General features: G+C 41.5%; 1 protein-coding gene across 10 annotated transcripts in view; it reads right to left on the bottom strand.

The window, feature by feature from the left end:
• The window catches only part of SCAI (suppressor of cancer cell invasion), a 201,378-nt gene that overhangs the window by 117,273 nt on the left and 56,973 nt on the right, over window positions 1-27,132 (bottom strand). For 6 of the 10 annotated variants that reach the window (XR_010109088.1, XR_004664336.3, XR_004664338.3 and 3 more), the window contains exon 3: window positions 6,765-6,833. The exons of the other annotated variants lie outside the window; for them this stretch is intronic. Coding sequence is in view for 3 of the 6 variants with exons in the window: in XM_055117612.2 (XP_054973587.1) it covers window positions 6,765-6,833 (69 nt within the window). In the remaining 3 variants the exon portion in view is untranslated. The remainder of the gene's footprint in view (window positions 1-6,764; window positions 6,834-27,132) is intronic. 10 annotated transcript variants of the gene reach the window in all.

The raw sequence follows: 27,132 nt of genomic DNA, 5'->3' as shown, positions 1-27,132 counted from the left end.
GGAAACAGACAAAACCAAGTTGGGGGACATTCTACAAAATAACCAACCTGTAATCTTCAAAAATGTCAAGTACTTTCCTTCAAAGACAAGGGAAAACTGAGGTATAACGCCTGATTCTCCCCTGGATCCTTCTGCTGTAAAGGATGTTATTGAGACAACTGGTAAGGCCTGAATGGGGTCTAAGCACTAGACAGGAGTAAATTTCAATGTTAATAAGAAAAGTGTTCAACCACCAATGATGAATTGGTGAACAAAATATAAACATAGTAAAATACAGTAACAAAATACAAACCTAATGCAGCAAAATGAGCACATTAAAACTACACTAATTACAGCAGTTGAACATGCACTGAAACCAGCATAGTTGCTAGAGGCAGTGTAAATTAGTTCAAACCCATGAGTTTCCCTGAATGTATGAGGGGACATTAAATGGTCATTCTATGAGATCTATCAATTACACTGCAGAAAATTTATCCTGAGGTTAACTGTCATTACTGGTAAATTACTCATAACACAAGAACTGGTGAAGAATCACTAGCATCTGACATTCTTCAAAATCTATCTTTCCAGTCTCACCTTCCACTAGCACACACGTACCTATTCTCCGACCACAAGGAAATACTTGAAAGCCTCTGAACAAATCCTACTCTTATACAGCATCATGATTTACATGCTATTCCCCTGGCCTATTCTGTACACCTACCAAATTTATATTCATAGTTGAAGACAGCATTCAAACGACAACTTTTCTGTAAAACTTTCCTTGAAAATCTAAATCTCTCCCTGGCACCTACTTCTGATGAAGTCAGTAGGGGCTTCTTCAGTTACTTCACAAAGAGTTAAACAAATATAACAATTATTTGTTTTTTGAAAAGTCTATCTCACCATCTAGACACACACTGTCCAAAAGTGTAGTCATTAGCCTTTTGTCACTATTTGGCACTTGAAACATGGCTACTCTGAATTGAGATGTGCTATAAATGTGAGGTATAAGTATAAAATATGCCAGATTTAGAAGGCTTAGTATGAAAAAAAAAAAATCCATGGCAGATAGTGAAAGGAAACTGATAAAGACATATGGCCACATAAAGATGGCATTAATATGTAATCCTAGCAACAGCATTGTTTGTGGAGATAATTCTCAGCAGACATCTTCAGAGTGGCATATTTCTTCAAAGTAGTTCCAACTGTCTTGCAAACAGCCAGGTATTCTGAATATATAACCAAAAAGATCATCATATATATTTTTAAATCTTTCAGTATGCTAGTGATATGGTTTGGCCCACCCAAATCTCAACTTGAATTGTAAATCCCAGAATTCCCATGTGTTGTGGGAGGGAACCACGGGGAGGTAATTGAATCATGGGGCCATCTTTCCCATGTTATTCTCATGATAGTGAGTAAGTCTCACAAGATCTGATGGTTTTATCAGGGGTGTCCGCTTTTGCTTCCTCCTCATTTTCTCTTGCCACTGCCATGTAAGAAGCACCTTTCACCTCCTATCATGATTCTGAGGCCTTCCCAGCCATGTGGACCTATAAGTCCAATTAAACCTCTTTTTCTTCCCAGTCTCAGGTATGTCTTTATGAGTAGCATGAAAATGGACAAATACAGCTAGGTTGCAAAAGACAAATAGTTTGTGTTTCATGACTTTCTCAGTGTTCCTATTCAAGTATTTCATAAATATACCATCCTTCCTTGTAGCTGCTACTTATCACATTCTACTCTAATATTACAGAAACCTGTGCCTCATGTCATACCAGATTATAAAGTCCTTGGCCAGGCACAGTGGCTCACGCCTGTAATCCCAGCACTTTGGGAGGCCGAGGCAGGCAGATCATGAGGTCAGGAGATCGAGACCATAGTGGCTAACACGATGAAACCCTGTCTCTACTAAAAATACAAAAAATTAGCCAGGCGTGGTGGCGGGCACCTGTAGTCCCAGCTACTCTGGAGGCTGAGGCAGGAAAATGGCATGAACCCAGGAGGCGGAGCTTGTAATGAGCAGAGATCGCGCGACTATACTCCAGCCTGGGCGATACAGCGAGACTCCGTCTCAAAAAAAAAAAAGTCCTTAAGGGCTAAACCCATGTCACATTTATTCTTGCTCTTCAACTAAACCTTCAATAGAACTTCAAATACCTCAAGTATTTATTTCAGTCTTATGAATTGAAATGGATTATGGTAATAGTTTTGGACAAAGTAATATAAAACCTAAACTTAAAAAAATATTGTTCAAGGCTGGGCCCGGTGGCTCACGCCTGTAATCCCAACACTTTGGAGGCTGAGAAGGGCAGATCACTTGAGTCCAGAAGTTAGAGATCAGCCTGGGCAACACAGTGAAACGCTGACTCTACAAAAAAATACAAAAGCTAGCCAGGCATGGTGGCACATACCTGTGGTCCCAGCTACTCAGGAGACTGATGTGGGAGGACTGCTTGAGCACAGGGGTTTGAGGTAGCAGTGAGCTATAACAGTGTCACTGCACACCACTGGAGGCAACAGAGCAAGACCCAGCTCAAAATGAAAGAAATGAAACGAAGAAAAGAAAAGAAAAGAAAAAAATATATATGGAATTCATCACCAGCAGAACAAAAGGAAAAGAAGAGTGTCCTTTAAGCAAAAGGAAAATAATCAAAAAAAAGAAACTTAGAGATATAGGAAAAAAATATAGAGCAAGGGTAAAGGAGATGCATGGGTAAATATAAGCAAATATTGACATTATAAAATGAAGATATGTATGTGTTTTACAGAAGAATGGAAAAAATGTTAGTCTATTAATTGAAAGAGGAATAAATGGAGTTAAAGTTTGCTGAGGTCCTTGCATTATTCTGAAAGTGACAAAAATAATAATTTATACTAAATTTTAAGTCAGGAAAGCATGCCTTAATCTCTAGTTTTTCTTTTTTTTTTGGAGACAGGGTCTCGCTATGTTGCCCAGGCTGGTGTGCAGTGGCATGATCATGGCTCACTGCAACCTCCGCTTCCCAGGCTCAAGTCATCCTCCTATCTCAACCTCTTGAGTAGCTGGGTCTCCAGGCACACCACCATGCTCGGCTAATTTTTTGTATTTTTTTGTAGAGACATGGTCTCCCCATGTTGCCCAGTTTGGTCTCAAACTCATGGAATCAAGTAATCCTCCTGCCTCAGCCTCCCAAAGTGCTAGATTTACAGGCATGGGCCACTGTGCCCAGCCTAGTCTCTATATTAAAATTAAAAAAAAAAAAAAGAAGCAGGCTGGGCGCAGTGGCTCATGCCTGTAATCTCAGCACTTTGGGAGGCCAAGGTAGGTGGATCACAAGGTCAAAGGAGTTCGAGACCAGCCTGACCAACATGGTGAATGAAACCCCATCTCTACTAAAAATACAAAAATTAGCCAGGTGTGGTGGCACACGCCTGTAATCCCAGCTACTCAGGAGGCTGAGGCAGGAGAATCGCTTGAATCTGGGAGGCGGGGGTTGCAGCGAGCCAAAATTGCAAAAACAAACAAACAAACAAACAAAAAAAGGCCGGGCGCGGTGGCTCACGCCTGTAATCCCAGCACTTTGGGAGGCTGAGATGGGTGGATCATGAGGTCAGGAGATCAAGACCAGCCTGGCCAACATGGTGAAACCCTGTCTCTACTAAACATACAAAAATTAGCTGGGCATGGTGGCGCGTGCCTATAATCCCAGCTACTTGGGAGGCTGAGGCAAGAGAATCACTTGAACCAGGGAGTAGGAGGTTGCAGTGAGTCCAGATCGCACCACTGCATTCCAGCCTGGTGTCAGAGTGAGACTCCGTCTCAAAAAAAAAAAAAAAAAAAAAAAAAAAAAAGTAAAACACTGTGTAAGTACTAATGAAGTCAAATAATAGAATGGTTTTAATTATAACGCCCCCACCCCCCCCAAAAAAAGGGCAAGATTAGGCCCAGCGCGGTAGCTCACGCCTGTAATCCCAGCACTTTGGGAGGCTGAGGTGGGCGGATCACTTGGATTGGGTGTTCGAGACCAGCCTGGCCAACATGGCAAAACAGCATCTCTATTAAAAATACAAAAATTAGATAGGCATGGTGGCACACACCTGTAATCCCAGCCACTCAGGAAATGAAGGTTGCAGTGAGCCAAGATCGCACCACTGCACTCTAGCCTAGGTGACAGAGTGAGAATCAATCTCAAAGGAGGAAAAAAAAAAAAAAATGAATGAATATAGAAAAGACAGGACAAATGGAAGGCAAAGAGTGTAACAGTAAAATTAAAACACAATATGTCAGTAGCTACAATATATTTTAATGAACTAAGTAATAAAATTTAATGATGAAGTCCATCAGATTGGATTTAAGAAAAAAAAACTGATACATGAGTAAAAGATTGAAAAGGTTGTAAGTCAAAGTATGGAAAATACATATCTTGAAACATCAACCAAAACGGAAGAAGTGTAGCTACGCTATTATCAGGCGACACTGACTTTAAGTCCCCCCCAAAAAAAAAAATCAACATAGATGAGAAGAATATTCCCTAGTGACAAAGTGTTCAGGTCAATATATCCCTTTTATCTTTTTTTTTTTTTTTTTTTGAGACAGAGTTTCACTCTTATCACCCAGGCTGAAGTGCAATGGCGGGATCTCGGCTTACTGCAACCTCCATCTCCCAGGTTCAAGTGATTTTCCTGCCTCAGCCTCCCAAGTAGCTGGGATTACAGACATGCACCACTATGCCCAGCTAAGTTTTGTATTTTTAGTAGAGACGGGGTTTCACCATATTGGCCAGGCTGATCTTGAACTCCAGACTCAGGTGATCCCCGTGCCTTGGCCTCCCAAAGTGCTGGGATTACAGGCGTGAGCCACCGCGCCCAGCCAATTCAATATATTTCTAAAAATCATATGCACCTAATAACATAGCCTCAAAATAAATAAATAAAAATGGATAAAACTAAATGAAGAAACAGACAAATCCAGAATCATAAGGGGAAATTTTAGAACATATCCCTCAGTAACTAACAAAAGAATCATAAAAAAAAGACTAACGATGGTAGGATTTTTAAAATCCCCATTAATAAAGTTGACCTAACTGAAATATAGAGAACCACACATCTACAAACTGCAGAATATGTCTTTTTTATTCACATACCCATGGAGCAATCATAAAGACCAATTCTAGATGGGTGCCGTGGTTCAAATAAATAAATTAATTAATTAATACTAATTCTCATACTCCATCTCAAATAAGTAAATAAATACTAATTCTATGCTAGATATAAACCAAGTCCCTAGATGTCACAAATAATTAAAATTACAGTATACCTTCTGACCACACTGCAAGTAAGTGAGAAATCAATAGCCAAAATATTACTAAAAAAATTCTCAGGTGGGCGCAGTGGCTCATACCTGTAATCTCAGCACTTTGGGAGGCTGAGGTGGGCAGATCACCTGGGGTCAGGAGTTCAAGACCAGACTGGCCAACATAGTGAAATCCCGTCTCTACTAAAAATACAAAAATTAGCTGGGCATGGTGGTGGGTGCCTGTAACCCCAGCTACTTGGGAGGCTGAGGCAGGAAAATCACTTGAACCCAGGAGGCGGAGGTTGCAGTGAGCCAAGATCGTGCCACTGCACTCTAGCCTGGGCGACAGAGTGGAACTCCATCTCAAAAAACAAACAAACAAAAAAATCCCATGTTTGGAAATTAAGAAATATCCATGTAAATAATTCACGGGTCAAAAAACATCATAATGAAAAGTAGAAAACATTCTGAACTGATTCACAATGAAAATTAAAGCTTATAGATACAGATAATTCTATGCTTAGAGAGAAATGGCTGGCCTTTAAACACATACATTTAAAAAGAGGTTAGGAAATGAACAGCCAATAAGAGCAGCCAATTAAACCCAAAGAAAATAGAGGGCAATAAATTTACATAGATGAAATTAATTAAATAAGAAACACAACAAAGTCAACAAAATAAAGTTAGTTCTTTAAAAAGACTAATAAAACCCTGGCAAGAATGACCCACAGGGGAAAAAAAACAGCAACAGAGAATAACTAATATCAAGAATGAAAAAAAGGAGTATCACTGCTGAAAACAAAAAGATCACAAAAGGAATATTATAAATAATGCCATCAACGTGAACATTTAAGTAAAATAGACAAACATTGAGAAAAACACTTTTTGCTAAACCTGATACACAAAGAAATTTTGAAGAGTTCTAGATCTACTAAAACATTGACAGCCTAATTGAAAGCCTACCCACAATGAAAACTCCACACCCAGGTGGTTTCACTGTCAAATTTATAAAAAACATCTAAAGAAGACAAAAGAAAAAGAGGCAATCTTACATAAACTCTTACAGAATAGAGAAGAAGGAACATTCCTCAGCTCATTTTATGACGCCAATATAATTTTGATACCAAACCCTAACAGGGATATTATAAGAAAGCAAAATTACAGGCCATTCTCACTAATGAGTATAGATGCAAATATACTAAGCCAAATGTTAGCAAGTCCAATTCGGCAATATATAAAAAGCACATGACAAAATTGGACTTATTTTAGGAATGTAAAGTTGGTTTGATATTTGAAAATCAATCACTGTAATTTATCACACAAGTAGAATGAAGGACAAAAATCATACTACAATTGCTCAACAGATGCACAACTCACATTTGGTAAAATTTAACATTGGCTCACAATTAAGAAAAAGAAACCAACTCAGCAAACTAGGAACAGAAAGGGGGCTTCATTAATTTTATAAAGGATATGTATTTTAAAACTATAGCAAAAATCATACTTTTCAGTGAAATGTTGATATCTTTCCCCTTGAGATTGTGAATGACTGCTATCACCAGAACCTCTGATACTGTATTGAATAAAGAAAAAAGAAAACAAAAAAGATATAAGCTGTTATTATTTGTACATAACATGAACATTTCCATAGAAATTTCAAAAGAATCTATATGTAATTATCAGAATTAACCAGTGGGTTTAGCAAAGTTTCTGGATAAAAGGTCAACACATATAAAGGTTAAGTATATTTCTATATTCCCAAGAACAAAGAAAAAATTTTTAAAACAATTTAGTGTAGCCTAAGTGTACAGTGATTCTAAAATCTACAGAAGTGTATGGTCATGTCCTAGGCCTTCACATTCACTCACCACTTGCTCACTGACTCACCCAAAGCAACTTCCAGTCCTGCAGGCTCCATTCATGGTAAGTGCCCTGATAGGTATACCATTTTTTATTTTATTTTATTTTATTTATTTTTTTATTTTTTTTTTTTTTTTTGAGACGGAGTCTCGCTCTATCTCCCAGGCTGGAGTGCAGTGGCATGATCTCAACTCACTGCAAACTCCGACTCCCAGGTTCACACCATTCTCCTGCCTCAGCCTCATGAGTAGCTGGGACTACAGGCGCCTGCCACCGCGCCCGGCTAATTTTTTATATTTTTAGTAGATACGGGGTTTCACTGTGTTAGCCAGGATGGTCTCGATCTCCTGACCTCGTGATCCGCCTGCCTCCGCCTCCCAAAGTGCTGGGATTACAGGTGTGAGCCACTGCGCCTGGCCTTTTTTTTTTTTTTTAAAGATGCAGTTGTGCTTGGAACCATTTTTTAATCTCTTACATTGTGTTTTTACTGCACCATTTCTATGTGTAGATATGTTTGGATATACAAGTACTTAACATTGTATAATTGCTAACAGTATTCAGTACAGTACCATGCTGTACAGGTTTGCAGCCCAGGAGCAACAGGCTATACCATGAAGCCTAGGTATGTAGGAAGCCTATACCATCTAGTTTGTGTAAGTACACTCTATGATATTTGCACAACAAAATTGCCTCATGACACATTTCTCAGAACATATCCCTGTTGTTAAGCAACACGACTGTATATATAAATTATGTGGGCAGACTGGAAATCCATAAACAAGATCAATTCAACAGACACTTGTGGGAAGCACATGGGTAAACATATCACAAGAATAGAAGTAGAGACAAAGGAAAAAGAACATATATTTTAATGGGTTGAATTGTGTCCCCCTTAAAAGATATGTTGAAGTCCTAACTTCTGGTACCTGTGAACGGGATGGGACCTTCTTTGGAAAAAGGGGTTTTGCAGATGTAATTAAGGCCTAAGTTAAGATGACGTCATGCTGGAGTAGAGTGGGCCCTGAACACAATGTGACTGCTGTCCTTAAAGAGCAGAGGAGACACAGAGACACACACACAGGGAAGGGAGAATGCCATGTGAAGACAGACAGGAAGGAAGGCAGCCACGTGAAGACGGAGGCAGAGATCAAAATCACACAGCTTCAAGCCAAGGAACGCCAAGGATTGCTGGCAACCATCAGAAGCCGGGAGACAGACCTGGAACAGATTTCCCTTCTGAGTCGCTAAGAAGGAACCAATTCTGCAACCACTTAATTTTGGATTCTGGCCTCCTGAACTATGAAAGCATAAATTTCTGTTGTTTTAAGCCACCCAGCTTGTCATTTCTCATTTTGGTCTTAATTTGCATTTCTCTGACAACTAATGAAGTTCAACGCCCTTTCATTTGTTACAACAGGCCTGGGAAACTAATACATGGATACATAATACATCGATAGAGTCCTTACACAGATTACAAAATGGGCAAACAAGCAAAACAACAACGAGCAGGGACAACTGCTCAAAGACGTGTTTTGCTGAGTAAAGAAAATTTGGCAAATTATTGACCTGCCTTGTTGATAATTACTTTTTATAGGAAGTTTGTGACAAAGCAACAAGAAAAACTGCCTCTCTGGACTGAATTCTGAGTAAATAGTTGGTAATATGAAAGTCTGAAAGAAATCTTGAGAGAAAATAATGTTAAGTCTGCATTACATTATACCAGTATGCATAAAGTGGAGTCATAATGGCAGTGGAAAGGGCCTTGGTATAGCACAAAAGCCCGAGTATTTCTGTTGCTAACACTTACTAATTATGTGATTTTAACCAAAAATAACTTTAGTTAACACTGTGATTGCAAGTTTTTAATCCAGCAAAACAAGAAATTTACAAGCCAGTCATGGTGGCTCACACCTGTAATCCTAGCACTTTGGGAGGCCAAGGCAGGAGGATCACTTGAGGCTAGATGTTCAAGACCAACCTGGGCAATAAAGCAAGACCCCATCTCTACAAAAATTTAAAAATTAGCCAGGCATGATGGCATGCACCTGTAGTTCCAGCTACTCGGGAAGCTGAGGCAGGAGGATCCCTTGAGCCCAGGAGTTTGAGGTTACAGTGAGCTGACTGAGCCACCACACTCCAACCTGACTGACAGAGTGAGATCCTGTCTGAAAAACAACAACAACAAAAAACAAAATACAACAAAAAACAAAGAGGCTGGGCATGGTGGCTTATGCCTCTAATCCCAGCACTTTGGGAGTCCAAGGCAGACAAACTGCTTGAAGCCAGGAGTTCAAGACCAGCCTGAATAACATGGCAAAACCCCATCTCAATTATTCTCTAAAAATTTTTTATAAAAAAATTAAAAATAAATTTACACTTGGCTTGCTTACCTCAGATACCTGTTGTGAAGATAAAAATAAGATTTCAGCTGTAAAATCAGTTTGAAAACACTACATAATATATAATATCACCATCGTTATTATTCCGCAGTTAGTGATGTTTCAAAAACATAAGGAACAACTCTGTGATCAGACTGAAAAAGGTAAACAGGCAGAGAAAAGAAAGTACATAGGAAAGAAAATAAAAATATAACAAAAAATTTGACCAGGCGCGGTGCCTCACGCCTATAATCCCAGCACTTTGAGAGGCCAAGGTGGTTGGAAAACTTGTGGTCAGGAGTTCAAGACCAACCTGGTCAACATGGTGAAACTCCCGTCTCTACTAAAAATACAAAAAATTAGCCAGGCCTGGTGGCATGCACCTGTAACCCCAGCTACTCGGGAGGCTGAGGCAGGAGAATCACTTTAACCCGAGAGGCAGAGGTTGCAGTGAGCCAAGATCATGCCACTGCACTCCAGCCTGGGAGACAGAGTGAGACTCCATCTCAAGAAAAAAAAAATTAAAAAACAAAAAAATTTATTCTGACAAAGAAAGGAGAGCACTTATGGAAATCACATGCTAAGAAAGGGATCATTTTGTTATGAGCTCAGTTTTTTTTTTTTTGAGACGGAGTCTTGCTCTGTTGCCCAGGCTGGAGTCCAGTGGCGTGATCTTGGCTCACTGCAAGCTCCACCTCTGGGGTTCACACCATTCTTCTGCCTCAGCCTCCCGTGTAGCTGGGACTACAGGCGCCCACGACCATGCCCGGCTAATATTTTGTATTTTTAGTAGAGACGGGGTTTCACCATGTCGGCCAGGATGGTCTCGATTTCCTGACCTTGTGATCCGCCCGCCTCAGCCTCCCAAAGTGCTGGGATTACAGGCGTCAGCCATTGCACCCGGTCTTTTTTTTCTTTCTTTCTTTGAGACGTCGTCTCACTCTTGTCACCAAGGCTGGAGTGCAGTTGCATGATCTCGGCTCACTGCAACCTCCACCTCCCGGGTTCAAGCAATTCTCTGCCTTAGCCTCCTGAGTAGCTGGGATTACAGGCGCCCGCCACCACACTTGGCTGATTTTTGTACTTTAGTAGAGATGTGGTTTCGCCATGTTGGCCAGGCTGGTCTCGAACTCCTGACCTCAGGTGATCTGCCCACCTCGGTCTCCCAAAGTGCTGAGGTTACAGGCGTGAGCCACTGTGCCCGGCCATGAGCTCATATTTTTAAAAAATATACAAAGAGATGGAATGGCTGTATAATTAAGCATGAGCATAAAATACTATCACATGTCTCAGCTGTAAAAATGGAATATTAATAATACCTAGCTCTTAAAGTTGTTGTACAATAAAATGAACTAACAGATATGAAACTGTGCTATAAATTACACTATACCATGAAATTGTTAGTTGCAAAATTGTTGCAAATACACTCCGAAACAGCATAAATTGAAAAATACCAAGTACAGAAAGTGTTGAATATGTGTGTATATGTGAGGGGTGATGATGATGGTTTTGCCATATTCAGTATAAACAGAATAGCTACCACTTGGTACAGATGGCATTCCTATAATGGGAACAAATGACAGAGCTCTAAAAGCTGGTCCTTACCACAGTGTGAAGCATCTTCATGTATCAAGGATAGCATAAAATTATCATGAATTATACACAAATTATTTTCTAAAAACAATCTTTTTTTTTGAGACATAGTCTCGCCCTGTTGCCCAGGCTTGAGTGCAGCAGTGCAATCTCAGCTCATAGCAAGCTCCACCTCCAGGATTCAAGCAATTTTCCTGCCTCAGCCTCCAAGTAGCTGGGATTACAGGCACCTGCCACCAAACCCAACTAGTTTTTGTATTTTTAGTAGAGACAGGTTTTTACCATGTTGGCCAGGCTGGTCTAGCACTCCTGACCTCAAGTGATCCACCTACCTCGACCTCCCAACGTGCTGGGATTACAAGCATGAGCCACCACACCAGGCCAAAACAATCTTTTTGTCTTATTCCAACATGTTACTGAAGTTAAATTACAAGGCCAGGCATGGTGGCTCACGCCTGTAATCTCATGCCTGTAATCCCAAGGTAGGAGGAACACTTGAGGCCAAGAGTTCAAGACTAGCTTGGGCAATATATGATATGGTTTGGCTGTGTCCCTACCCAAATCGCATCTTGAATTGTAGCTTCCATAATTCCCATGTGTTGTGGGAGGGCCCCGGTGGGAGATAATTGGATCATGGGGGTGGTTTCCCCCATACTGTTCTCATGGTAGTGAATAAGTCTCACAAGATCTGATGGTTTTATAAGAGGAAACCCCTTTCGCTTGGTTCTCATTTTCTCTGTCTGCCGCCATGTAAGATGTGCTTTTCACCTTCCACCATGATTGTGAGGCCTCCTAGCTACATGGAGGTGTGAGTCCATTAAACTTCTTTTCCTTTATATCACCCAGTCTCAGGTGTGTCTTTATTAGCCGTGTGAAAATGGACTAATGTACTATCACAAGACTCTATCTCTATAAAAATTTTTTTAAAAAATCAGCCTGGCATGGTGTTGTGTGCCTATAGTCCTAGCTATTAGGATGGCTGAGGTGGAAGGATCGCTTGAGTCCAGGAGTTCTAGGCTGCAATGAACATGACTGTGCCACTGCACTACAGCCTGGGTGGCAAAATGAGACTCTAACTCAAAGAAAAAAAGTTACATGCTATAATAATAATGAAAAGAGAAATGCATAGGTACCAAACTTCTTGTTGATCAATGTATAAAGAAACTGAATAATACTATGAGGACAGAGAGTTTAAGAAAAGGAAGCCAAAGGAGTTTTGGCATGGAGCAGCAGTGATACACAGCCAGAAGGCCATTTGTAAAATATTGCCCACAAGACTATAAAGACATCATTTTGCCTATCAAATATAGAAAAAGAGAGATGTTTATCTAACACACACAATTACACAAATTCCAGTAGTAATTCAACTGAGACATAGCACAACCTAGCAGAAAGCACTGCAGTGAAAAGGAAAAAAGGCAGGAAAAAAAGAGAACACACAATTGCTTGATACACAGAGCAAAAGGAGTGTTGGTTAATCAGAGTAAATGTTGGCTCCGCTTGCTGTATTCTGCATTTTCTCTAGTGCACACTGGTATAATTAGTCCATACTTATTGAGGAAACTAAGTTCTGATTAGCATGACGTGTTCAGGGCAAAAGAACAAATTACTTTCACTGCTTAAGGCATACAGATCTGCATGAATTTGTTTCAATGCCAGTGCCAGAAGGGAAAACTAAAGAGGGCAAGAGACAGGGGACAGTAGATAGTCTTTTTTTTTTTTTTTTTCTGAGACAGTCTTGCTCTGTCACCAGGCTGGAGTGCAGTGGTGCAATCTCGGCTCACTGCAACCTCTGCCTCCCAGGTTCAAGCGGTTCTCCTGCCTCAGCCTCCTGAGTCGCTGGGACTACAGGCGGGCACCACCACGCCCAGCTAATTTTTGTATTTATAGTAGAGACGGGGTTTCACCATGTTGGCCAGGATGGTCTCGATCTCCTGACCTCATGATCCGCCCACCTTGGCCTCCCAATGTGCTGGGATTACAGGCGTAAGATAGTAGAGATTCTTATACTGAGAAAAGATATAGTTACATTAAAAATTTCTTCTCTTACTCAAGTAACTGTAGTAAGAATTATATCATTCCAATGTACAAAAATAACAATGAAACAGTGTTTAATAAACTGAGTATAAATGAAGAAATAAAACAGAAAAAATTGAAAAATGTAGAAAATAGCTTTTAAAAATTTATTCCTATGACTTATTTTTTTACTTTTTTATTGTGGTAAAATATACATATTTACCATCTTAACCGTTTCTAAGTGTACAGTTCAGTGGTATTGAATACATCCATAGCGTTGTATAGCCATCACCACCATCCATCTCCATTTTTACCTTGTAAAACTGAAATTCTATACCCACTACTTAATAACTCCCCCATTTTGCCCTCCTCCTAGCCCCTGGCAGCCACCAATCTACTTTCTGTCGATAGGTTTGACTACTCTAAGAATATCATGTAAGTGGAATCATATAGTATTTGTCTTTTTGTGTCCAGCTTACTTCACTTGGCATTATGTCCTCATGATCCATTCATGGTGTAGCATATATCAGTATTTCCTTCCTTTTTAAGGCTGACTAATACGCCCTTGTTTTTATATACCATATTTTGCTTCTCCATTCATCCACTGATGGACACATGGGTTGCTGCCATGTTATAACTACTGTGAATAATGCTGCTATGAACATGGGTATACAAATATCTCATCAAGAACCTGCTCTCAATTCTTCTGGATATAAACCTAGAAGTAGAATTGCTGGATCATATGAGGATTCTATTTTTAATTTTTTGAGGAACTGCTATATTGTTTTCCACAGTGGCTGTATCATTTTATAGTCCCACCAACAATGCACAAGAGCTCCAACTTCTCCATGTTTCTCAACACTTGTTATTTTCTATTTATTACTATTATACCTTCTTGATAGCAGCCATATGAATGAGTGTAGTTTTGATTTGCATTTCTCTAATGACAAGTGATGCTGAGCATCTTTTCACCTTCTTATTGGCCATTTGCATATCTTCTTTGGAGCAATGTCTATCCTATGACTCTGTTTATGCAGCAAAAAGACACTTATACAAGGTCAGGAGTTCATGACCAGCCTGGTCAATGTCATGTAAAGATAAAAAAGAAAAACAAAAATAAAAATAAAATAAATGTGTAAATAAAATGAAGAGTACAGGATTTAATCACTCTGAAAGGTTTCTTTTCCCTGTATGGTTAGTCAAATACCCTTACATTTCACTCACAGACTGCAGGCTTCTATTCTTCCTATTCTTCCAAATGCTCTCAATTTCCCTAAGCACTCTCGTTCTCCTTTTTTTTTTTTTTTTAACATAGAGTTGCCAGGCGCGGTAGCTCATGCCTTCATGCCTGTAATCCCAGCATTTTGGGAGGCCGAGGTGGGCAGATCATGAGGTCAAGAGATCGAGACCGTCCTAGCTTATACGGTGAAACCCCGTCTCTACTAAAAATACAAAAAATTAGCCAGGTGTGGTGGCACGCGCCTGTAGTCCCAGCTACTCAGGAGGCTGAGGCAGGAAAATTGCTTGAACCCGAGAGGCAGAGGTTGCAGCGAGCCAAGACTGCACCACTGCACTCCAGCCTGGGTGACAGAGCGAGACTCCATATCAAAAAAAAAAAAAAACATAGAGTCTCGCTCTGTCACTCAGGTTGGAGTGCAGCAGCACAGTCTTGGCTCACTACAACCCCTACCTCCCAGGTTCAAGCGATTCTCCTGCCTCAGCCTCCTGAGTAGCTGGGATTACAGGCGTGCACCACCATGCCTGGCTAATTATTGTATTTTTAGTAGAGATGGGGGGGTCTCACCATGTTGGCCAAGCTGGTCTCGAACTCCTGACCTCAAGTGATCCGCCCACCTCGGCCTCCCAAAGTGTTTGGATTACACATGTGAGCCTGGCCTCATTCTGCCTTATTTTCAGAATAGTCAGTACTTCTCTTAGTGGCAAAGAACAGATAGAATCTCCTAAGGATTTCCAGGCTTGCAGTTATGCTGGTTCCCAAATCCAAACTTGATCTAATTTAAATACAAACCCAATAAAATCTAAACTCTTATATTATTAATATAAAAAACTGGCCAGGGAAGGTGGCTCATGCCTGTAATCCCAACACTTTGGGAGGCCGAGGTGGGCAGATCACCCGAAGTCAGGAGTTCGAGACCAGCCTGACCAACATGGCGAAACCCTGTTTCTACTAAAAATACAAAATTAGCCAGGCATGGTGGTGCATGCCTGTAATCCCAGCCACTCGGGAGGCTGAGGCAGGAGAATCGCTTGAATCCAGGAGGCGGAGGTTGCAGGATCACACCACTGCACTTCAGTCTGGGCAACAAGAGTGAAACTCCATCTCAAAAAAAATAAAAGATGAAAAACTAAGGACCAGTTAGTTGGTTATCTAAAAACAATACATACAAACAAGATGCATGGAATGACTATTTATGAAGCTAATGGGGCAGGAAATACAAAAATACACAAAATGAAAGAAAGCATCCAAAATATGAATCTGGAGACGGATGTAAGGAAGCATGACTCAAAGCCGCCTACTCCTAACAATTCATTCAAACTGTCTCCAGCAGAGAACTCACAGAGGCAGAAAATACAATGTACTTTCATTTAAATCACCATTTATTTATTTATAACACCAAAACTCAAGAGGAAACAAGATATGTAGGCAAAAGCCTCAATCACCAATCAGCAAGCTATTAGGTCTATATTTCTATTTAGTCTGTAAAGAAGTGCAGGCCGCATAGATGTTTCATTCTTTCTTTTTTTTTTTTTCTGAGACAGCTTCTCACTTACTCTGTCAGTGGCATGATCTCCCGGCTCACTGCAACCTCTGCTCCCAGGTTTAAGCAATTCTCCTGCCTCAGGCTCCCAAGTAGCTGGGATTACAGGCATGCACCACCACGCCCAGCTAATTTTTGTTTGTTTGTTTGTTTTTGTTTTTGAGATGGAGTTTCGCTCCTGTTGCCCAGGCTGGAGTACAGTGGCACGATCTCGGCTCACAACAACCTCCGCCTCCAGGTTCAAGTGATTCTCCTGCCTCAGCCTCCCAAGTAGCTGGGATTACAGGCATGTGCCACCATGCCCGGCTAATTTTGTATTTTTAGTAGAGACCGGGTTTCACCATGTTGACCAGGCTGGTATTGAACTCCTGACCTCAAGTTTTCCAACCGCCTCGGCCTCCCAAAGTGCTGGGATTATAGGCGTGAGCCACCACGCCTGGCCTTGTTGTATTTTTAGTAGAGATGAGGTTTCACCATGTTGGCCAGGCTGGTCTCGAACTCCTGACCTCAAGCGATCCACTCTCATCGGCCTCCCAAAGTGCTGGGATTGCAGGTGTGAGCTACCACACCCAGCCAACAGACATTTCCTTGTTGATCGATCATATACAAAGATGAGAGCAACAGTGGCCAACAGTCTGTGTATGTAGTATAAATACAAACAACATGAAAATCATGAGGGGACACTCGAGCAACATCTCAGCATACTCTGACAGAAGGCTGTTAGTCATCAAATGTTGGGTTAATCTGTACTAAGCAGAACAACAATAAAAATAACTCATTGAAAGATACTTATGGGCCAGGTGTGGTGGCTCATATCTGTAATCCCAGCACTTTGGGAGGCCGAGGCAGGCAGCTCACTTGAGGTCAGGAGTTCCAGACCAGCTTGGTCAACATGGTGAGACCCCATTGCTACTAAAAATACAACAATTAGCCAGGCGTGGTGGCACGCGCCTGTAATCCCAGCTACTCAGGAGGCTGAGATAGGAGAATCGCTTGAACCCAGGGGGCGGAGGTTGTAGTGAGCCAAGATTGCACCACTGTACTCCAGCCTAGGCCACAGAGTGAGTGAGAAGCCATCTCAAAAAAACAAAACAAAACAAAACTGTGTGGCCTGCACTTCCAAAAAACAAAAAAAGAAAGAAAGAAAAAAGGAAACATGGATGGCTGGGTGGTGGCTCACCTCTGTAATCCCAGCACTTTGGGAGGTCGAGGCAGGCAAATTGTTTGAGTTCAAGAGTTTGAGACCAGTCTGGCCAACATCATGGCGAAACACCATTTTTCCTTTCTTTTTTTTTTGAGACAGAGTCTCACTCTGTCACCCAGGCTGGAGTGCAGTGGCGTGATCTCAGCTCACTGCAACCCTCTGCCTCCTGGTTTCTAGCAATTCTCCTGCCTCAGCCTCCCTAGTAGCTGGGACTACAGGCAAGTGCCATCACACCTGGCTAATGCAAATTTTTAGTAGAGACGGGGTTTCATTCACCATGTTGGCCAGGTTGGTCTCGAACTCCTGACCTCAGGTGATCCACCCGCCTTGGCCTCCCAAAGTGCTGGGATTACAGGCGTGAGCCACTGCGACCAGCAGAAACTCCATTTTTCTACAAAAAAAGGAAAAAATCAGCCAGGCGTGATGGTGTGTGCCTGTAGTCTCACCTACTCGGGAAGGTGAGGTGGAAGCGCCACTGCACTCAGGCTTGGGTGACAGAGCCAGTCCCCACTCATATGGTCATATGATGTATTCCGTCACAATTCTGCTTTCCTACATTTCATGTTTTGTCTACAATAAATTGGATGCATGATAGGTAAGAAAAGAATAAACTTTTCCTCAAAGGAGAAAGAAAAATTACTTTTTCTTTAAGCAGTAACTGATTGGTTATATTTGTTTTTCCTTGTAATACTCTATTGTATGGATATACCAAATTTTGTTTCTCCTTTCAACAAGTGATGAACAGACTTTCACTTTTTGGCTACTATGAATAATACTGCTACAAATATTTGCCTACAAGATTTTGTATAGACACGTTTTCATTTCTTCTGGGGGTATACCTCCTAGTAGAATTGCTGGGTCATCTGACAACTCTATATTAACCCTGTTAGGAGCTACCAGACTATTTTCCAAAGTGAATGTACCATTTCACACATGCAGCAATGTATGAAGTATTGTACTTCTCCACATCCTCAACAACACTTGTTATTATCTGTCTAGAGAGATTTGGATTTCCCTGATGGCTTTTCATGTGTTTATTGGGGCTTTGTATATTTCCTTTGAAGAAATGTCTACTCAGATACTTGACATTTATTTATTTATTTATTTATTTATTTATTTATTTATTTATTTATTTATTTTTGAGATGGAGTCTTGCTCTGTCACCCAGGCCGGAGTTTAGTGGTGCAATCTTGGCTCACTACAACCTCTGCCTCCTAAATTCAAGCTATTCTCATGCCTCGGCCTCCCAAGTAGCTGGGATTACAGGCACCTGCCACCACGCCTGGCTAATTTTTGTATTTTTAGTAGAGACAGTGTTTCACCATGTTGGCCAGGTTGGACTCGAACTCCTGACCTCAAGTGATCCACCCCACCTCTGCCTCCCAAAGTGCTGGGATTACAGGCGTAAGCCACTGTACCCAGCCTTTGGTGTATTTTTTTAATGGGTTTTCTTTTTATTATTTCATTTTAAGAGTTCATTACACATTCTAGATAAAAGCACCTTGTCAGATAAATGATTTGCAAATACATTATTCCTTTTTGTGAGTTGTCTTCACTTTTTTGGATTGCTTATATTTCTATTTTTCTTTTCTCATAGTTAACTTTTATTTTTGTCAAAATAATATATAAACAATAAAAAAGTCAACATTAGGCTGGGCGTGTTGGCTCACATCTGTAATCCCAGCACTTTGGAAGGCCGAGGTAAGCGGATCACCTAAGGTCAAGAGTTCAAGACCAGCCTGGCAAATGTGATGAAACCACATCTCTACCAAAAATACAAAAAATTAGCCAGGCATGGTGGCACATGCCTGTAATCCCAGCTACTCGGGAGGCTGAGGCAGGAGAATCGCTTGAACCCAGGAGGTGGAGGTTGCAGTGAGCTGAGATCACGCCACTGCACTCCAGCTTGGGCAATAAGAGTGAAACTCTCTCTCAAAAAAAGCCAACATTACCCACAAACACTTAAAGACAGTAGTCTACTGGTTCACCCTTCCCCCCACCACCCCTATACTGCCAGCATCAACAGCTTCCCACTGTTAGGCTGGCCACAGTGGCTCACACTTATAATCCCAGCGCTTTGAGAGGCCAAGGCAGGAGAGTCACTTGAGCCTGGGAGTTTGAGACCAGCCTGGGAAACATAGTGAGACTCCTATAAAAAATCTAAAAATTAGGTGGATGTGGTGGTGCACACCTGTAGCCCCAGCTACTTAGGAATCTGAGGCAAGAGGATCACTTGAGCCCAGGAGTTCAAGTGAGCCATAATTGTACCACTGTACTCCAGCCTGGGGGATAGACAAAGACCCTGTCTCTAAAATGTAAGAAAAACCAAAAATCAAAAAACTTTCAATTCTTCTGTTTTACCTGGTAGTTTCCTCTATTTTCGTATATAATAAGCTTGTCTTTCAATTGCTTGATTCATCTATTTTTGATATCCATCTATTTTGATAATAGTTTCCTCTATTTTCCTATATAAGCTTTTCTTGCAATTACTTGATTCATCTATTTCTGATATTCATCTATTTTGATAATAGTTTCCTCTATTTTCCTATATAATAAGCTTTTCTTGCAATTGCTTGATTCATCTATTTTTGATATTACAGATTTTCTGCAAATGGCAAATAAGGATTTTGTTCTCTTATAGCTCCCAGAGTGCCTCCCCCCATCATTAGTTATGTTATTGTTAATTATATCATTATTTGGGGTTATGTAAGCTAATAATTATATATCTTTGGTTAAATCAATCATTAATGCTTAAATTGTGAGCCTTTTTATTGCTTCATTATATGGCACATAATAGGATATTAAAAGGGAGAGAAGATCTGCATATAATTGAAAAGGCTCCTCAGACATCTATAACTGGAAGTTGGTTGTACTTCTTTTAAATCCTGTTCCTTGCTTCTTAGTAAATAATTTTTCACACTTACTAGTTAAATGCTATACTGTCTAATCAAATTTCATACAGAAAGTATCTTCATATAAAAATGCCTGGTTTTTTTTTAACCTACCTTAATTAACAACTCATTAGTTCAAGAATTCCCAGTCTTTGAGTCTGTAAATGACACTACTATCCTGTTGACACAATGACAGTTATAGAAATTACAAGATGGTGCTTAAGAAATCCCTGTTAGCATCCAAATTCATATGTATTGGCAAACACGTTGGTGACTTAAAAAAAAAAAACTGGTATTTCATGGAACATGAGGAGAAGGCTGTAAGAAATAAAGACAGTTATTGACCCTCAGTTTTCATTCAGCATTTGATTACGAAAGCAGGAATTAGACCCCAAAGTCTGTGAAGGGAATATGTGCACAACACTTAACAAAGCACATGAATTACTCCTTGAATTACAGCAATAAACAAGATGCCATGTGAATTCTAAAAGGTACCTTGATTGTCTACATACTACCAAAAGCAGCTTAAAATCTGGGATTGCTTAACTAGAGGGAAGTTATCAAAAAAAAAGAAAACGGCCCTCAGTTCCTTGGATCCTTAGTCACTTGTAGCTGGAAGGAGGAAGAAAAAGGCAGGGGGCAGGGTACAGAAGAAATCAAGCTCCCACGCTCCAGAAACTATGCCAGGCATTTTATATACATATCATCTGCACACTCCTATAAGGTAGGCACTGTCACCAGAATTTAGAGATGAAAAAACAGGCTTAAGTAAGTTATTTCTCCAGAATTACACAGTTAGAAAAAAAAAAACCCCAAAGTCATGCTCTTCTTCCCAAAGGACCCTCATAGTATGCATCCTAAGATAAAAACACAAATATTGTGAAATAGGGTTGTCTGATCCCGAGTTATCCCAGTATTTCAAATCCCATAGATCCTACCTCTCCTTTTCCTTAAAACATAAGTAAACATATTTTCAGGCTTTCCCCTACCCGGTGATTAAAAATCACTCTTTGAAAAAAATATTATGAGACCCAAAAGAATCACTAAAACAATTTTTAGAAATTGATTTTGGTTATCAGATCTACCTCTCAAGGAATGACTTGAATTACTAGCTATTTTACTTTGGGCATATTTTTAACTTTTCTCAGCTTTGGGATTTCTTCAACTCCAAAACAGAGTTTATATTATTTACCCCTCATAAAGGTATTATGAAGATTCCATTAGACAATATTCATAACATTATGTCACAGAAAGTGCCCATAAACAGTCAATAAAAGGTAGTAAATAGTAAAGCTGATAATTTATACCATCAATCACAATCCACTGTGATATGGTTTGACTGTGTCCCCACCCAAATCTCATCTTGAATTGCCACGTGTTGTGGGAGGGACCCAGTGGAAGGTAAATGAATCACGGGGACAAGTCTTTCTCATGCTGTTCCCGATAGTGAATAAGTCTCATGAGACCCAATGGTTTTAAAAAGGGGAGTTCCCCTGTACAAGTTATCTCTTTGCCTGCTGCCATCCATGTAAGATGTGACTTGCTCTTCCTTGCCTTCTGTCATGATTGTGAGGCCTCCCCAGCCACATGGAACTGTAAGTCCAATTAAACCTCTTTCTTTTGTAATTGTCAAGTCTCAGGTATGTCTTTATGAGCAGAGTGAAAATGGAATAATACAGTAAATTGGTAACAGTGGAGTGGGGCTTGCTGAAATGTAGAAGTGACTTTGGAACTAGATAACAGGCAGAGGTTGGAACAGTTTGGAGGGCTCAGAAGAAGACAGGAAAATGTGGGAAAGTTTGGAACTCCATAGAGACTTGTTGAATGGCTTTGCCCAAAATGCTGATAGTGATATGGACAATAAAATCCAGGCTGAGGTGCTCTCAGATGGAGATAAGGAACTTGTTAGGAACTGGAGCAAAGGCAACTCTTGTTATGTCTTAGCAAAGAGACTGGTGGCATTTTGCCCCTACCCTGGAGATCTGTGGAACTTTGACCTTGACAGAGATGATTTAGGGTACTGGTGGAAGAAATTTCTAAGCAGCAAAGCATTCAAGAGGTGACCTGGGTGCTGTTAAAGGCACTCAGTTTTGTTTTGTTTTGTTTGGAGATGTAGTTCTGCTCTGTTGCCCAGGCTGGACTGCAATGGCACCATCTCAGCTCACTGCAACCTCCGCCTCCCAAGTTCAAGCAATTTTCCTGCCTCAGTCTCCTGAGTAGCTGGGACCACAGGCGCATGCTGCCAGGCCCAGCTAATTTTTTATATTTTTTATTAGAGAGGAAGGTTCACCATGTTGCCCAGGCTGATCTTAAACTCCTGAGCTCAGGCAATCCGCCCACCCCGGCTTCCCAAAGTGCTAGGATTACAGACATGAGCCACCGTGCCTAGTCCTAGGCACTCAGTTTTATAAGGGAAGAAGAGCATAAAAGTTTGGAAAATTCACAGCCTGACAATGTGACAGAGAGGAGAAACCCATTTTCCGGGGAGACATTCAAGCCGGCTGCAGAAATTTGCATGAGTAACGAGGAGCCCAAAATTAATCCCCAAGACTATGGAAAAAATGTCCAGGGAATGTCAGAGATCTTCATGGCAGCCCCTCCCATCACAGGCCTGGAGGTCTAGGAGAATATGGTTTTGTGGGCCAGGCCCAGGGTCACCATGCCATGTGTGGTCTAGAGACTTGGTGCCCTGCATCCCAGACACCCCAGCCATGACTAAAAGGGGCCGAGGTACAGCTTGGGCTGTTGCTTCAGAGGGTACAAGCCCCAAGCCTTGGGTGCTTCCACATGGTGTTGAGACTGCAGGTGCACAGAAGTCAAGACCTGAAGTTTGGGAACCTCTGCCTAGATTTCAGAAGATGTATGGAAACGCCTGGATGCCCAGGCAGAAGTTTGCTGCAGGGGTGGGGCCCTCATGGAGAACCTCTGCTAAGGCAGTTCAGAAAGGAAATGTGGGGTTGGAATCCCCACACAGAGTCCCTACTGGGGCACTGCCTAGTGGAGCTATGAGAAGAGGGCCACCGTCTTCCAGACCCCAGAATGGTAGATACACTGACAGCTTGCACCATGCGCCTGGAAAATCTGTAGAAACTCAATGCCAGCCCATGAAAGCAGCCGGGAGGGACACTATACCCTGCAAAGTCACATGGGCGGAGCTGCACAAGACCATGGGAGCCTACCTCTTGCATCAGCACGACCTGGATGTGAGACATGGCGTCAAAGGAGTTCATTTTGGAGCTTTAAGATTTGACTGCCCTGCTGGATTTTGGACTTGCATGGGGCTTGCAGTCCCTTTGTTTTGGCCAATTTCTCCCATTTTGAATGGCTGTATTTATCCAATGCTTGTACCCCCACTGTACCTAAGAAGTCACTAACTTGTTTTTGATTTTACAGGCTCATAGGCAGAAGGGACTTGCCTCGTCTTGAATGAAACTTTGGACTTTTGAGTTAATGCTGAAATGAGTTAAGACTTTGGGGGACTGTTGGGAAGGCATGATTGGTTTTGAAATGTGAGGACATGAGATTTGGGAAGGGCCAGGGGCAGAATAAGGTTTGGCTGTGTCCCCACCCAAATCTCATCTTGAATTCCCATGTGTTGTGGGAGGGACCCAGATGTAACTGAATGAATGGGGGCAAGCCTTTCCTGTCCTGTTCTCATGACAGACAATAAGTCTCAAGAGATCTGATGGTTTTAAAAAGAGGAGTTCCCCTGCACAAGCTCACTCTTTGCCTGCTGCTATCCATGTAAGACGTGACTTGCAGGCCGGGCATGGTGGCTCATGCCTGTAATCCCAGCACTTTAGGAGGCTGGGGCAGGTGGATCACCTGAGGTCAGGAGTTCATGACCAGCTTGGTCAACATGGTGAAACCTCGTCTCTGCTAAAAATACAAAAATTAGCTGGGTGTGGTGGTGTGCGCCTGTAATCCCAGCTGCTCCAGAGGCTGAGGCAAGAGAATTGCTTGAACCCAGGAGGCGGAGGCTGCAGTGACCTGACATCGCACCAATGCACTCCAGCCTATGCGACACAGTGAGACTCCATCTCAAAAAAATAAAAATAAAAAATAAAAATAAAAAGATGTGACTTGCTCCTCCTTGCCTTCTGCCATGATTTTGAGGCTTCCTCAGCCACATGGAACTGTAAGTCCAATTAAACCTCTTTCTTTTGTAAATTGCCCAGTCTCAGGTAGCCTTCATCAGCTGCATGAAAATGGAGTAATCACACGGTTAGTTCAATCATTCAACAAATATTGAGAGTCTTCTATGTGCCAGGTATTTTTCCAGGTGCTAGAACATGGCAGTGAAAAAGCAGTGAAAAAAAAATCTGCTTTCACAGAGTGTACTTTCTACACTCTGTGAAAGACAAAAATAAAATGAGGATAAATATAATATTCCAAGTGGTAAGAAGTACTACGAAAAAAGTACAGCAGGAAGGGATAACGACGGAGGGTGATACTTTCACTGGAGTAGGCGAGGTGAAGCTTGCAGAGTTCCACTGGAGTGGAGACCTGGATGAAATGAAGGCTGGGAGATCCAGGTTCCAGGTAGAGGAACAAGTACAAAGATGCTGAGGCAGGTATGTACTTGGTGTACGGAGGAACGAGAGGGTCTGTCTAAAAATACAACAGTAAAAAAAATTTTTTTTAACCCAGCCCCTCACAAATTAGTTAATATGAACAGGACTCTTGGCTGCTGCTTTTTTTTTTTTTTTTTTTTTTTTTTTTTTGAGATGGAGTCTCGCTCTTTTGCCCAGGCCGGAGTGCAGTGGCGCTATCTCGGCTCACTGCAAGCTCCGCCTCCCAGGTTCACGCCATTCTCCTGCCTCAGCCTCCCGAGTAGCTGGGACTACAGGTGCCCGCCACCACGCCCGGCTAACTTTTTGTATTTTTAGTAGAGACGGGGTTTCACCGTGTTAGCCAGGATGGTCTCGATCTCTTGACCTCATGATCTGCCCGCCTGGGCCTCCCAAAGTGCTGGGATTACAGGCGCCAGCCACCGCGCCCGGCCGGCTGCTGCTTTTTAAGCACTATGTAAAAGAGGCCAAGCAGAGACAACAATCCAGATGCCCATGCTCCAAGCTCATCATCCTGCCTGGGGCCAAAGCTGCTTCTTCTGACTGACCACAGAAAGGGAGCACTCTGGTTCCCCTAGAGGGGCGGCCTTTTTCTAATTTGCACAAAGGAACCATATAGGCCACCTGCAACCCCTTCAGGATTTCCCTTTCCGTAGAATGCATTGTGTCTACAATCATCAAAGCAGTGCTAATAGGCCTGTCAACTGAGAAATGAAAACAGACCCATCATGTTAAGGTAGATTCTATAATGACATTTATTAAAAAGGGGTTATAACATGAGATCACCACAACTTTTATTGTTCTTTATCTTGATAAAATTTTTTAAAAATCTAATAAGCTAAATAAGGCTATGTGATATACATACACTGGATGTGAATTCTGAAGACCCAAGTCCAGGTCCCAATTGTTCCATTTTCCCCAAAGTCACGCAGCTTACAGTGTTATCAAATTTCAGTTTCTTCATTTGTATGGAGGATAATGAGCACTAACTATCCTATCTTACTGACTACTGTGACAAATCCTATTAAAAAGTAACCACTTTTTATTACTACCAATTAAAAAGGCAAATGTAATTACATTGTAATAAAAGTAGACTGTGTTTTTTATCAAGGAAAAATATCTTGGGAACATCAATAGACTTTAAAAGGTTAAAAATAAAATCAAATAACAGACGGGTGCGGTGGCTTATGCCTGTAATCCCAGCACTTCGGGAGGTTGAGGTGGGCGGATCACTTGAGGTCAGGGGTTCGAGACCGGCCATGCCAACATGGTGAAACCCCATCTCAACTAAAAATACAAAAATTAGCCTTGCATGGTGGCGTGCACCTGTAGTCCCAGCTACTCAGGAAGCTGAGGCAGGAGAATCACTTGAACCCAAAGGGCGGGGACTGCAGTGAGCCGAGATTGCACCACTGCACTCCAGCTCTGGGTGACACAGCAAGGCTCTGTCTCAAAAAAGAAAAAAAATCAAATAACATATCAGGCTTCTACATTAAAAAAATATTGACTGGGTGCAGTGGTTCATGCCTGTAATCCCAGCACTTTGGGAAGCCAATGCAGGAGGATTACTTAAGCCCAAGAGTCCCCATTAAAAACTCAGCCAGGTGTTGTGGTGCACACCTATAGTCTCAGCTACTCAGGAGGCTGAGGTAGGAGGATCACTTGAGCTCAGGAGGCTGAGAATGCAGTGAGCCGTGATCGCACCTGGGCAACAAAGCGAGACCCTGTCTCAAAATATATATGATAATTCTTTGCTGCTGAGAAAAAGTTCCATCTGAGCCACCTAGAGGGTTAAAATGTGCCATGATGATAATGATGATACCATAAAAACCGAGCAAGACTGCTGACTGAGGATTCCTCCCAAGAGGACCAAGTGTCAAGCTGACACATCCTCTTCTCCTGGAGGTTCATCAAGTCTTATTCTTCTGTCAAGCCTCTACCCTTAGCAAACATAAGTAGACAGTAATTTTTTAGCCAATTTAAAAGTTATTAAACTGACTTAGTACCACCATCTCTATCAAACTTTTCTGGATCACTCCTGTCAGAAACAATTTGTTTTTTTCTGAACTCTTAAAATACTTTGCTTATATAGTTCAATTGCCGTATATCATAGTTATTTGTGTACACTCGTCATCCCCTTCCTAAATTGTAAGCTACTTGAAAGCAGTAGCTTACAATAACCTCTTCCTTAAAGCACCTTATGTAAGTGCCTTGAACACTGTTTCCAGGCAACTCCAAAATATGCACTAATCAAAGGCAGTGAAACAGTTTATGTGTGCCCGCTCTATGGCTGCCACTGTTCCAGGTGCTGGAAAGAGAACTTCAGCTACCACAGGTGGTCAGAGGTAAGGAAAAGTGACTGAGGCAGGGACTTGATACTCTCCAAATGCTGGGAAACCTCATCACTGGAGGGTCTCAGAGGGAATGCTGAATAGCTGGCATTACAAAGATGAAAAAAGGTCACCATTCAATCTTCTGAGAAAGAAGACTATATAATCAGATTGGCCTAGTGGTTGGTACATGTAGAATCTATAAGGATTTTGTGAAAACAAAGGAAACCCTTCAAATTCCAAAGCCTT

The sequence above is a fragment of the Pan paniscus genome, chromosome 11 (genome assembly GCF_029289425.2).
Source record: "Pan paniscus chromosome 11, NHGRI_mPanPan1-v2.0_pri, whole genome shotgun sequence".
Lineage (NCBI taxonomy): Eukaryota > Metazoa > Chordata > Mammalia > Primates > Hominidae > Pan > Pan paniscus.
Note: the sequence above shows the minus strand (reverse complement) of the source record. Positions and strands in the feature narration are given on the sequence as shown.